General features: G+C 35.1%; 1 protein-coding gene across 15 annotated transcripts; it reads left to right on the top strand.

Annotated features, from left to right (window-relative positions):
- The first annotated feature begins 8788 nt into the window (after positions 1–8788).
- On the top strand, positions 8789–14357 carry LOC127440971 (UDP-glucuronic acid/UDP-N-acetylgalactosamine transporter-like). 15 transcript variants are annotated; one of them, XR_007897253.1, is made up of 7 exons: positions 8789–9243; positions 9621–9654; positions 10504–10590; positions 10890–10961; positions 11045–11113; positions 13231–13283; positions 13406–13551. XR_007897253.1 is itself a non-coding variant. In XM_051698067.1 (5 exons), the coding sequence occupies exons 1-5, from the start codon at positions 9092–9094 to the stop codon at positions 13431–13433; spliced, it is 354 nt and encodes a 117-aa protein (XP_051554027.1). In that variant the 5' UTR covers positions 8826–9091; the 3' UTR covers positions 13434–14357. The 15 variants fall into 15 exon arrangements, 3 of the variants coding, with proteins under 3 accessions (XP_051554030.1, XP_051554029.1, XP_051554027.1); XR_007897250.1 differs by having other exon boundaries at positions 8797–9243; positions 10504–10762; XR_007897255.1 differs by lacking the exon at positions 10890–10961 and having other exon boundaries at positions 8790–9243.
- The last annotated feature ends 458 nt before the right edge of the window (positions 14358–14815 follow it).

Here is a 14815-nt window from a genome sequence, read left to right as displayed (position 1 = left end):
GACTTTCTCCTGCAGAACACGAATTATGACTTTTAGAAGAATATTTCAGCTCTGTAGGTCCATACAATGCAAGTGAACGGTGACCAAAATGTTGGTACTCTAGTGGTTTAATCCATGTCTTCATAAGTGTGAGTGAGTAACGGGTCAATATTTAAGTACTTTTTGTACTATAAATTCTCCCTGCCCAGTAGGTGGCGATATGCCAGAAGAATGCAAATTGCCAAAAGCAAAAGAAAGTGAATGCGAAGAGTTTTTATAAAAATCTGTGTCTCACCCACACCTGTCATATTACTTCTGAAGACATGGATTTAACCACTGGATTTGTATGGATTACTTTTATGATGCCTTTATGTCATTTTTGGAGCTTCAGTTCAAAGTTTTGGTCATTATTCACTTGCATTGTATGGATGTACAGAGCTGAAATATTCTTCTAAAAATCTTTGTGTTCTGCAGAAGAAAGTCAGTCATAAACATCTGGGATGGCAAGAGGGCAGGGGCAGATTATGACTTGCAATGGCCCTGGGTCTAATTATCTTTCATATTATTTTAAATGAGTAGTTAAAATAATACCAAACATTACATGCGTTACCAAAAGAACTGCTGGCCAACCTCAGCCTTATGTCAAGCAAGCAAACACCAACACATCGTACAATACATTAAACACACTTAGGGCTCTGTTTTCGTGACTGCATTAGGCACAACACGCAACAACCGATTTTTGTAAGAGCGCTAATTCTAAGGGCAATTTTCGTGCCAGCGCAAGTGAACGTGTGGGAGTGTTTGTGCAATCTGTGGGTGTATGCGCATAAACTGTGGGTGTATCATATGTTAATGAAGTGGCGCAAAGCTTAATAAGCCATTGCGCTAAGATGTTTCAATAGCAGGTCTGTTTTCAGTGTAAAGTCTAAACTCAGTTCCTACATTTGCAGTCTGGAGATTCCACCAGCAGTTGGTAATAAGATTTCATGTCCAGACTCTGAAAATACAGCGGAACATCAAATTATGCCCCTGACAATCACTGTTGTAGCTGTTTTATGAAACAATTATGAGATTTGTGTTAAACTTTCTAGAGGCCATGGTTTATTTTTCAATTATTATTGTGTTTATACTGTATTTACTGTTTATGTATGATGTCATTTGTGTTGGTATTTTTCTTCCTGTTGTCGTAGAGTAATTTTTAAGTCACTGCAAAAGGGTTTTAATTTAGTGCAGTTTGGTGAATGAGTGTTCAAAGATGAGATCCACACAATCCATTTTCATTGACTAATCATTTTTGGGGGAACTATTCCATTTATGACAAATAATTTATCATTTGAAGAGATTATGAAGATTGAACACAAGTTTTTTTTTAGTGAAGGTAAGTAGCGATGAACCAAAATGTTGTAACAAGGTAACTGGAAATGTTTTTCGTTCAAGGAAATTAATCACCCATGGGTTTGTTTTTGTTGTTGTTTTTTTGGGTGGGGTGGGGTGGGTGGGTGGGGGAGAGAGATTCTCTAATAGAAAATAGTAATTGGAAAAAGGCATGACTTCTACCATACAAATTCTGTATCCCCAATAATATTAGATCTCTTACATAAAATATATCCTCTCTAAATTTTGTAATGATTATTTAAATTGCAACTTTTGTAAATTAAATCTTTAGTTGGACTATCTTTTCTTTAAATGTCCCATACTTAAAAATTAAGATTTTTTTCCTTAAAAACTGGCCAAGTTTGCTTTAACATTATGTGATGTAGATGTTACTTTTCTCATTGTGATCATAGCATAGAATATATAGCTAATGTGACATTGTTAATGGCAAATTATTTTATTTATAATTGCAAATTCTCATCAGATATTCCCAAGTTTGAGATTTTTGTGTAAGACATTTCATCTTTAATGTTGGCCTTCAGAATACTGAACTACAAAAAAATGTCAAAACTGCGAAATTGTATGACATTAATAAACACCTAATTTATTTGTATTTTAGTTACTTTTTTATTTAGTTATTTATTAGATTATTTCCATTCTTTGTTTCCTCCTGTTTTCAATTTCATCCAGAGTCATTCTTATTTATTCTTTCATTGATTGTTTTGTCTCTTTCATCCTGTGTACTGTATACTTGACATTCTTAAAATAAAAAATGCTCTGTATTACTGTTTCTCACCCACACCTTTCATATTCTTCAGTCTTATGAATTACTTTTATGCTGACTTTATGTGCTTTTTGGACCTTCTGAGTTCTGGTCACCATTTATTTGCATTTTATGGACCTTCAGAGCTGAAATGTTCTTCTAAAAATCTTCATTTGTGTTCAGCAGGAGAGAGAAAGTCACACATCTGGGATGACATGAAGGTCAGTAAATGATGGGAGAATTTTCATTTTTGGGTGAACTATTCCTTTAAAAATCTTTGAAATAAAGATAACAGATTAAGGTAAAGGCACTCGTGTTTATGAATGGCCCATTCAGAATGGATCCAGTAAAGTATTTTACGGTTTGAAATTCAGAACTATCTTCATATCTAAATCAGAATGAGGAAAGTTCACATATTGTTTCTGTGTATCGTTTCTCAAAATTTGTAATATTCAAATGACCGTATAGTTGAAGTGCGTAGTGGAAAATGCTACTATGGCAGGTGCTTTTATCATTTAATATTCAGATTTGATATAATTATGTTTTGACTAGTCAAAACTCCGATATCAGATATCTGTTGTGCATTTTTGACTAGTAGTAATTCACATTTAAGATATCTACAATGCATTTCTGACTAGTCATTTGTTTCCATAGGATTGCATTGAAAACTATTTTCTGATATCTACAATATCTAAGAGTTTTTTCCCTAGTAGAAATTGTAATTACAGATATCTACAATTGATTTATTACTAGTGCAAATTATAATTTAAGATATCTCTAAGTTGTAACTAGTAATAAAATCAATTGTAGATATCTGTAATTGAATTATGACTGAATATAAGAAAATATTTTTAAATATGGTTTTGACTAGTCATAATTCAATTACAGATATCTACAATTCTGCATCTTTAAAAATATCCTAATTAAATTTTTTGATATCTGAAACTAAGGCAAAATATAGTTGTAGATATCTTGAATCAGATTTATGACTAGTCAATATTTAATGGGAGATATCTTTAATTTGAATTATTACTAGTCAATTTTCATTTAAAGATATCTATAATGTATTTATGGATATCTCAAATTGATTACAGACCAGGAAGATATTTATATGGAGATATCTGCAATTATTTTTTTGTCATTAACAATTTTTATTGATTCCAAAATTAAAATGAACACAAACAACGCATGAAAACACGAAATCAACTTTTGTCAATATATACTTTTTATATGTTTATTTATTATAGGGTGCTGCGTACTACAACCAAAGGTGGTACTGAGTAGATGGCGCAGCTGTAAGTACCTGAAGAATTGAGATCTGGGAATCCCAAACCGCTATATAATATTTTCAAAGGATCTCAACGCTCCATTTTCATACAGATCACCCAGCGTAGTAACACCCCTACCAATCCATTCTGTCCAGCAGAAAGGGGACTTGTTAATGCACAATTTAGGGTTTAACCTAATGCTTGCGGCAACATTCAGATAAATGTCCGAATTGTACACGAGAAACTTTTGTCCACACTAAATGCATGTGCGAGATACCGGGATGCATCTTTACTTCTCTGGGCAGCTTGGTAGAAAGACATTGCAATGGCAATAGAGGGGCAAGGACCTCCTGTTCAATAAAGAGCCAGGGAGGAGCTCTCTCAGGTGGAAGCGATCAATGCGCCAAATATCTGAGACCAAAAGCATAATAGTAAAACAAAATCTTGGGGAGACCTAACCCACCATTGTCAGTTGGCCTGTGTAACTTATTAAAATGCATCCGAGGACATTAACCATTCCAGATAAAGGATTCAGCTATACTATCAAATAAAATAAAAGAGGGGAACTTCACTGGGGAGATACTGTAATAGGTAGTTGAATTTTGGAATACAATTCATTTTAATAACATTAACCTTCCCAATCACTGATAAATGTAATGAAGCCCACCTGCTCACATCACTCGAAAAACTTTTTATTAAAGGGTCAAAATTAACTCTAACTAAATCACACAAATTTGCTAGGAATAAAATGCCCAAATATTTAATGCCCTGTTTGGGCCACTGGAAGGCGCCCGGCTGGAAGGCCGTTACTGGACAGTATGCTGTCAAAGCCAAAGCTTAAGATTTAGACCAATTAACTCTGTATCCTGAGAACACTGTGGAGGCAAGGCATAGATCTAGTAGGGTCGGAGACGAATAATAAAATGTCATCTGCATAGAGCAAAAGCTTATGCGCCACACCTCCCACCATCATCCCTGGAAAATCCTCCTCCTTTCTTATCGCGGCTGCTAATGGTTCCAGGGCAAGACAGAACAATAATGGGGAAAGAGGGCAGCCCTGCCGGGTGCCCCAATCCAGAGTAAAATAATCTGAAATTAATACATTTGTTTGTAATGCTGTTACAGAGTGTGTATAAAGTAACTTAATCCATCCAATAAAAGTGTTCCAGAACCCATACATTTCCAAAATCTTAAAAAGATAATCCCATTCTACCATATCAAACAACTTTTCGGCATCAAATGAGATGGCAGCGACTGAACATTCGCTACTGACCAAATTATATTAATGAATCGCCTAATGTTATCGGAAGAGCTGCGGCCCTGAATAAACCCCACCTGATCTATATGTATAAGAGAAGTCATAACTTTACTCAATCAATTAGCCCAAATTTTTGACAATATTTTAACATCTAGCTGGATCAGGAAAATTGGACAGTAACTCTTACACTCGCTTGGATCTTTGTCCTTTTTAAGAATCAGACTGATCCGGGCTTGTGTCATGGTTGGCGGAAGCTTTCCATTCTTTAATGATTCCGTATAAACTTCTAATAAAAGTGGAGCCAGTTCTGTAGCATAGGATCTAAAAAAATCAGCGGCAAAACCATCTGGCCCCGGAGCCTTGCCTGCAGGTAGGGATTTAATCACCTCGTCAAGCTCCTCCAAGGTTATCTCAGAATCAAGATAATCAGTCGTCAGTTTAGGAAGTTCTAATGGTTCCACAAAGTTTCTAATATCTTCATCAGTAGACGAAGACGTGGAACTATAGAGATCAAGGTAGAATTCTTTAAAAGCATTATTAATATCAATGGCTGAGGTAAAAATTTCACAATCAGCAGATTTCACTGAGGGAATGGTAGAAAAATACTCTCTCTGCTTTATATATCTAGCCAACAGCTTCCTTGCTTTGTCCCCTGACTCAAAGTATGACTGTCTTGCCCTGAATAGCCAAAACTCCACCTTCCGCAACAAAATAGTATTATATTTGTATTTCAATCGGGTCAATTCTCTGAGGCCATCAGATGACATTTTGCACTTCAGCTCTGCCTCGGCACTATTAATATTCCCTTCCAATTCCACGAGTTCTCGTGCTTTGGATTTTTTGGTGAATGAGGCATACTGTATGATCCGACCCCTAAGAACCACTTTTAGTGCCTCCCAAGCCACACCCACAGAGGATACTGAGGACCAGTTGGTCTCCATATAAATATTGATTTCAGCCTTTAACATTTGTTGGAATTGAGGATTTTGCAAAAGGGATACATTAAAGCGCCAACTAGATGATTTATTTTTCTCCGTATGTGGCAACACCTCTAAACACACCAGGGCATGATCTGATCATGTTTCCAATTGAGCAGTCAACAACAGATGAAATGAGGGACTTATATATATATATATATATATATATATATATATATATATATATATATATATATATATATATATATAAAAATCTATTCTAGAATAAGTCTTATGGACTGATGAAAAAAATGTATAGTCTCTACCAGATGGGTTCAGAAGACTCCAAATATCTGTAAGACCAAGATTTTTACACATTCTGTGAAGCGTCAATGTTGCTCTGGGGGGCTTACACACTTTTGCTTCACTATGATCAAGGACTGAATCCATCAAAAGATTAAAGTCTCCTCCCAATATTATATCATGAGAGGTGCCAATGGTTTGCAACATCCCTTCAAGGTCTATAAAAAAGCCCTGATCATCAGCGTTAGGTGTGAAAATATTAGCCAAAATCAACCTTTCTTGAAGAAACACTATATCATATGTCTTACATTTCAGAAGAGAAATAACTTTCCTTCTTATTATGGGGTGCCTCAAGCCATTCACACTCCATGAGGAGAGAGATAATCCGCTCATATTAACATTTGACATTTTGACATATTAGAAAAAATATTGTGTGTCAAAAATAAAATTATAAAGACTACTTTCCAACATTGGTGCAACAATCAAACCCCAAACTTTCCCCAGAACAAAACAAATAGAAAAAAGAAAAATGTGCGCATTAACCCCGCGCACGACAGTGCCAACTGTTGTTCATCCCTCTAAACTCAAAAAGTCCATGTACACCTACAAGAGCCCCTGCAACAACTTTGCTGTCGGATTGCTCAAGTCCGGTGCTTCTGTACAAATTTTGTGAGACAGAATTACACAGCAAAAAATTGTCTATAAAACTAACTCCAGCCCATAAGCGGAATAAACACATAAAAATCATGTAGATTCATCCACTTAACTGTCCCGAAGGTGTGTTCCTGCACAAAACAACTCCAGCCGATAGCGGAACCAGAAAAAAAAAAAAAAAAAAAAAAAAAAAAAAAAAAGGCCGTTCATTTCTTCGGTCAGTCAAACTCACTCCAATGTCCTGCAAGAAATATTCCACAAAACCAACTCCAGCCAACAGGAGGCATAAGCACCCAAAACGAGCAGTTCATCCACAAGCTGTCCCGAAGAAATGATTTTCCACAAAACAAACTCCAGCCCATAGGCAGAACCAGCACAGAGCCAAATGAAAAAGGTGCCCAGCTTCCTCGGACAGTCGAGTGTATGTTCAATGAGTCGGTCCACTAGGCGGCCACATGAAAATCACCAAATGGCTTACTCATTCCAATGTCTTTATGAAGGACATTGCTTGCTGTGGGCATGTAAATACTTTGTGGCCATCCTTAGTATCTATTCTCAATTTGACCGGAAACATCAGAGCAAAAGCGACCTTCCGTTGATGTAAGAGTTTCTTGCATTCCTTGACTCGATCACGTTTCTCTCTTGTCGAATTCGCAAAGTCTGGGAGCAAGAAAATGTTGTGGTTTTTCCAAGAAAGCCTTCCTTTACTCCTCGCCTCACGTAACGCAAGATCTTTATCAGATGATCTCAGAAGTTTGGCCAGAATTGATCGGGGCCTTTCTCCCTCTGCAGATCTGCAAGCCGGGACCCTGTGAGCTCGCTCAATTTCCAGCTTATGGCCTGTTATGTCGAGTAGACTCGGGAAGAGCTCGTCTAGGAATTTCACCATATCTCGGCCTTTCTCATGCTCAGGAATTCCAACAATTCTGACCTTGTTTCGCCGATTACAATTCTCCAAATCCTCCAATTTTTCCCAAACGCACTGTAAATCTGCCTCGGTCGCTAGCGGATTAGCAGCTAATTCCCTCTCCGATGACTCCAGATAATCAATCCGTCTCTCGACGTCCGACAATCTTGTAACCAACTCAGAGAATTTTGTCTCCATGGAAGTGATCGATCGATGTATTACAGCCAAATCCTCCAAATCTGCAACAACCTTCGTCAGCATTACAGACACATTCATCAATTCATGCCGGATTTCTTTCAGTTTACCGTCTGAATTGAGTCCGAGGCTTTCGGCCTGTTTCTCAGGGGCATCAGCTTGAGCACATAAGTGTCTTTTAATGTCTCCAGAGCCTGAGGATTTTGAATTTTTTGACATATTCCTAGAACATTTAAGAATCAGGGTGTGTCGAATCTCACCGGTTTATGACACAAATAGTAATAAAATTAGCAAAGCGCGCAGAACTCGTCGTTCACAAGTCCGCTCCTCGCATGGCGTCCACACCGATTCCGATATCTGTAATTATTAATCTGACTGGGAAGAATTTTAAAAGAGATATCTTAAATCAACATCCTTCCTAGTTAAAATTCCTTTACAGATATCTAAAATGCTTATGCAAATTGCCTCTCTGCTGTGCCCCGCCTTAAAAAACCAAACAAAAACAATCCTACCACGGACATTTTTGCCGTCTGCTATTTTGTCTGATAAAGAATTGATCTTTTTATGTTAGTCTTGCATGTCTGGTTTATTTTAAACAGAATTTTGCAGTTAAAAAATAAATAAAAATCCAATAATAAGGAACAATGATGATGAGCACTTGTAAAAAATGATCTGTATCAGCAGTCATTCCCAAATAAAGGGACCCCTACATTAGCCCAAAGGTTAATTGCACATCAGTTATTTAATTTGTTGAATGAGGCTATCTTTTTAATTGACTGTAATTTTTAACTGTGCTTAAAGATTTTAACAGATTAAAAAAACATGGGTGCCTTAATTTCTGCAGCATTAAACCACTACATCATGAATTTTTTTGCCCAATTTCACATTTTTATAGACTGCATAATAAATTCAAAAGACCCGTTTGTGGTTGTCTGTCTTTATTAAGCATTTACACTTAAATTGGTTCGTGCTGCAACATATAACAAGCACTTTGCTACACATAGTTAACTGGAGACCTTTTAACATATATAAATGCATCAAGATATTGTTGTAATCTTTCTATTAGCAGCTGGTTACATTAGCAGCTTCCATAGCACTGATTACAGAAATCATCTTTGTGGATGTGTGACGTAACAAGTGACGAAATCTGTGACGTCACTGCAGAGCTCTAAAATGGAATTTGGACTGGGCAAAATATATGAACAGATATCTTTAATGTTATTTCTGACTAGTCAGATTATAACTGTGACTCGTCAAAATGCAATTGTAGATATTTAAAATATAATTACGGATAGTTAGACAAAAGCTTTAAAAGCCAAAACGGCTTGCCATATGCTACAGTAGCTTTCACTTGCGTGAGATGATTTACGGAGCGCTGTCGCTTTAAAACTTAAGGACAGGGGAAATACTCTTGTTGTTGTTGTTGTTGTTGTTGTTGTTGTTGTGTACAGTTGGACCTCGATGAACTGAAGCATGGCGGTCACACGAAAGCGTCCTCATAAGAGCTGTACTGAGAATGACAGCGGCACATTAACGTTATCTTCACAGTTATTCACTGCAGCTTTCTACGGACTCGCTTCTTTCCTCGTTGTTGTTGTTAACAAGAGTGTTCTCACTAATTACAGGTCATTAATCTTATTGCATTCTTTAATGTTTCCATATTCAGATTATATAGTTGCTGTTATTATGACCAGATATAACCTTAATGAGTGTTGTGGTACATCGTTTATGAAAACAAATCTCTTAAAGTGAGTCTGTATCCAGAGTTGTACTTTTAATCACCTTTGGCATGAATTAAACAGCTTGGTCATGGTACCACTCCTGCAAACGGGTGGAGGAAAAGCTGTTGTTAACTTAATCTAATGTCCATATTATTATTCTTCATTCATGTAAACAAGTCATTCAGCCGTTAAATCCAGTTTTTGCTTTCGAATAATTAATTAAGATGTGGATATTTTGGGCACTCCATCAAAATTCATATCTAGTGTGTGTTTCTGTTTAGATTCCCGTCATCTTTATCAGTGGGAACTGGGCAAGTAAGAGAAAATATTATTACCCAAACTGTCACTTTTCTGAGCATTTAAAGGGATATTTCACCCAAAAATAAAAATTCTCTCATCGTTTATTTACCCTCATGCCATCCCAAATGTGTTTGACTTTCTTTCTTCTGCTGAACCCAATAGAAGAATATTTCAGCTCTGCTGGTCCATACAATGCAAGTGAATGGTGACCAGACCTTTGTAGCTCAAAAAAAATCACATAAAGGCAGCATAAAAGTAATCCGTACTTTTAGTCCTTTTTTTACTATAAATTCTCCTCCCTGCCCAGTAGGTGGCGATATGCACGAAGAATGCAAATCGCCAAAAAAAAAAAAAAAAAAAAGATGAAGAATGTGAAAGTGAAAGTGGAGATTTATAGTGAAAAAGGGCTTAAATCTTGATCTGTTTCTCACCCACACCTATATAAATTCTGAAGACATGGACTAAACCACTGGAGTCTTATGGATTACTTTTATGCTGCTTTTATGTGCTTTTTGGAGCTTCTGGTCACCATTCACTTGCATTGTATGGACCTACAGAGCTGAAATATTTCCTCTAAATATCTTCGTTTGAATTCTTCAGAAGAAAGAAAGTCACATGTCTGGGATGCATGAGGGTGAGTAAATGATGAGAGAATTTTCATTTTTGGGTGAACTAATCCTTGAAATTCTAAGTTTGCTAGATTTAATAGTGTCATCATCACTATATTACAATAATCTTGCCCAGAATTGCACCAGCATGACAGATGGCTTTCAAAAGTAAAGATTTATCACATTCTACTAATTAAACTGATATCTTACACAGCTTCAGTACTATGATGCCAGCAGCTTTTTTTTCTGTTTTCAGATGTTGGCAACAGTTGTTGTGTTCCGAGGGGCAAAATCATTGAATATGATAGTTTTCCCAGCTTTTGACAGGAATGTACCCCATAAGGTATATCTGACCACTTTATTATCTATCTATCTATCTATCTATCTGTCTGTCTGTCCGTCTGTCTGGCCTCCACTTTATTTGTTCTTTATGTTATTAAATTCTCTAAATCTTGTCTGCTCTGCTCTGATGTGGGAAATCAATTAACTGGCCTGTTAGGAACAAAACAACTCAAGTAAGTGTTTAATATGCAGGAAAGAAGTATATTATAATTATTATTGTATATTATTGTTGTTGTTGTTATTATATATTGAGTATACAATTATAATATAGTACTCTGTACTGTATGTTCTCTTTTGCAGTCTGCCAATGTTTACTGTGCTCAGAAGATTCTCCATCTTGTTCACAATGCTGTTTGAGGGTTACCTGCTGAAGTGTGTCTATATACTTGTGTTTACAGTTGACCCAGAACAGCAGCAGTAGAGTTTAAATAGATGTATATTTTGCCTTCATGTAGAAAGAAGTTTTCATGGTCCATTAAAGCAACTGTGTTTACCATGATCTTGGGAGCATTTATCGCTGCAAGGTTAGCAAACTGCAAACTGGGTAGCTAAAGTTCATTCCAAGTCAGATAACACTTCTATGTTTATACAAAAATGTCATTTTAACTCCATTGTGTATTCATGAACAGTCAGCGTCTGGCTGTGCTGTTTGTAATGTGGGCGCAAGCTATATTAAGAATGTATTTGGATTCTGATATCTGTTAGAAATGGTTTGTTACTTGTTACCAAAAAGAGATACATATTTTAAGTATTTATGAATATTATGATATTTTTCATGTAATTTTTAAAGCCTTAAAAGGAAATCATAATTTATTCCTATTTTATTATTTGATTTATATATTTGAAGTTAAATATGTAAAAATGACTTCTTAAGGTGTATGAAGCACACATGCAGAAAAAAGCACACCTTAAAAAATGACAATTTATATGACAATTAATCGTGAAAGCCCTTAACGAGACAATTAGTCATCATAGCAATAGAACAGATAATGAATCATCATAATCGCAATTATTTGTTTGACAATTAATCGTGAAAGCCCTTAACTAGACAATTAGTCGTCATAGCAATAGAACAGATAATGAATCGTCATAATCGCAATTATTTGTTTGACAATTAATCGTGAAAGCCCTTAACGAGACAATTAGTCGTCATAGCAATAGAACAGATAATGAATCATCATAATCGCAATAATTTGTTTGACAATTAATCGTGAAAGCCCTTAACGAGACAATTAGTCATCATAACAATAGAACAGATAATGAATCATCATAATCGCAATTATTTGTTTGACAATTAGTCGTCATAGCAATAGAACAGATAATGAATCATCATAATCGCAATTATTTGTTTGACAATTAATCGTGAAAGCCCTTAACTAGACAATTAGTCGTCATAGCAATAGAACAGATAATGAATCGTCATAATCGCAATTATTTGTTTGACAATTAATCGTGAAAGCCCTTAACTAGACAATTAGTCATCATAGCAATAGAACAGATAATGAATCGTCATAATCGCAATTATTTGTTTGACAATTAATCGTGAAAGCCCTTAACGAGACAATTAGTCGTCATAACAATAGAACAGATAATGAATCATCATAATCGCAATTATTTGTTTGACAATTAGTCGTCATAGCAATAGAACAGATAATGAATCGTCATAATCGCAATTATTTGTTTGACAATTAATCGTGAAAGCCCTTAACTAGACAATTAGTCGTCATAGCAATTTGAACAGATAATGAATCATCATAATTGCAATAATTTGTTTGACAATTAATCGTGAAAGCCCTTAACGAGACAATTAGTCATCATAGCAATAGAACAGATAATGAATCGTCATAATCGCAATTATTTGTTTGACAATTAATCGTGAAAGCCCTTAACGAGACAATTGTCACAGCCCTAAAACAGATAATTGTCATAATCGCAATTATTCTTTGACAATTTATCGTCATAATCGCAATTATTATCTTCGACAATTAATCGGCATAAGCGCAATTATTTTTTGACAATTAATCGGCATAATCGCAATTATTTTTTGACAATTAATTGTCAGCCAAATTTCATAATCGTGACAGAAGGCCAACAATTCACTATAAATGTTTTTTTTTATTGGTCTTATGATGTATTCTAATTTTTTGAGTTAGTGAATTGGTGGGTTTTTGTTAAATGTGAGCCAAAATCATCACAATTAAAAGAACCAAAGACTTAAACTACTTCAGTCTGTGTGCATTGAATTTATTTAATACACGAGTTTCACAATTTGAGTTGAATTACTGAAATAAATGAACTTTTCCACGACATTCTAATTTATTGAGATGCACCTATATATATATACATATATATATATATATATATATATATATATATATATATATATATATATATATATATATATATTTTTTTTTTTTTTTTTTTTTTTTACTTGCTTTGCTTTACACACTAAACAAGATCAATTTATCAAATAATATGACTAAGTTCAGTATCCTATTAACTAAATTAGCAGAAGTCATAGGGATGCACATAATACACAAATGGCACTTTTTCCTTCAAAAAGTCCTATCAATATTTCCAAAGTACTTCCACAAACTGCTTTCCTGCTCAATTTTTTTAAACTATGTTTTTTCCACAACAGCATTGCTGGCAGTCTGGTGTACTCATACATCACTTTCACTACAGAACAAAAAAGTAAGTGCAGGAAAACTTCATACATGTGCGCATGTGAATCAAACTGCCATTGGGTTTTCTTCCTTTAATACTATGTAAGATGTATTTAATATGACATGGTGAAATGATCTTTTTTTCTATAGAAACAAGTTGATGGAACAAACAAGATAAAACAGCCTCAATAGAAGAATGATAATGTATATTGGACATCAAGAACCTCATCAGTGGAGAACATGAGCAGACACATTTCACAGTGTCTTGCTATAGAGCACAGCATTGACCAGCCACTATTTCAGCTGTTTTGTTTTCCTAGTATATGTCCCATTCATTTTCTCCATTGGCATTTCAAAAAATTATTAAAAAAAGGGTTGTAAGCCATGAATCACACCAACTAGCTCCGAAATTAATCTCACTAAAAACTGAAACAAGAAAGTATGTGAAAATTGAAAAACAGACAAAGGTACAAGACTGTATTGAATGAACTACTCGTCCCATGAATGAAACATTGGCATAATTTAATAAAAAACAATAGCACAACATTGACTATAAGTCATTTATTATAAGTATAAAATTAGATATATTTCATGTATATTGCAAAACATTTAGACATATACAGATATATAAGTAGCTGAGCGTTTAGGTAGACTCGATTACGTCATTCGCAGTGCTTTATGGGAGTAGGCGATCACTGCAGAGCTCTTTTAACATGATTCCAATTTCTCTGGTAATAGCTTCCACTCCGATTGGTGGATCTCTCTTGAGGATTATGGGTAGTGTAGTTCCTCAGCAGGAGTTCGGTCAGTAAACACAATTTTTAAAAAATATGCTATTGATATCAAACTTTTACAGAAGGATTTACCATCGCTTAACCTCGGCGTTCAAGTCTGTCGTAAAGGATTATTGTTTTTGTAAAAAACAAATTTCTTTATGGAGAAAATGAGTGGGATTTTTACTTCTAGATCCAGACTGTTGTGCTCTGTTGTAACATTCCATAACACTTGACCTTTAAGATGCCAGATTGTTGACTCTTTATTGTTATTTTTTCTATATTAACTGTGCAGTATTTGTATACTTTATTTTAATAAGTTTTTAAAAGAAGCATTTGTAATGATCTATTGAATTAAAAAAATAGTTTGAAGATGTTGAATGTATCACAGCATTGATTTAGAGTGGATTGTTTAAAGATAAGAATTTCCTTTTGTGCAATTTTTACTTAAAAAAATGGTAAATGGGAATGACTGTAACCCACAAATGCAGCTGACACAAATTATACTGAACCAGTGGCGTAGCCAAGGGTGGGCCGGGGTGGCCCACCCAAATTAAACCCAGGCCTGCCCAGAATATTACAAATTAGCCTTTGACTTCAAATATATATTTAGAAAATAGTTTAAAAAATGCAAGTTCTGATTTGTGAAAGAATGCGCCACCTTTTGTTAAGGAAAATTTGGTTAAAAAAATTTGGCCCATCCATTTTTATTGAGGCCACCCAAATGTAATGTCCTGGCTACACCCTTGTACTGAACACTTAAAATCTTTTAAACAGTGTCATTTGG

The sequence above is a fragment of the Myxocyprinus asiaticus genome, chromosome 5 (genome assembly GCF_019703515.2).
Source record: "Myxocyprinus asiaticus isolate MX2 ecotype Aquarium Trade chromosome 5, UBuf_Myxa_2, whole genome shotgun sequence".
Taxonomy (NCBI): Eukaryota; Metazoa; Chordata; class Actinopteri; order Cypriniformes; family Catostomidae; genus Myxocyprinus; species Myxocyprinus asiaticus.
Note: the sequence above shows the minus strand (reverse complement) of the source record. Positions and strands in the feature narration are given on the sequence as shown.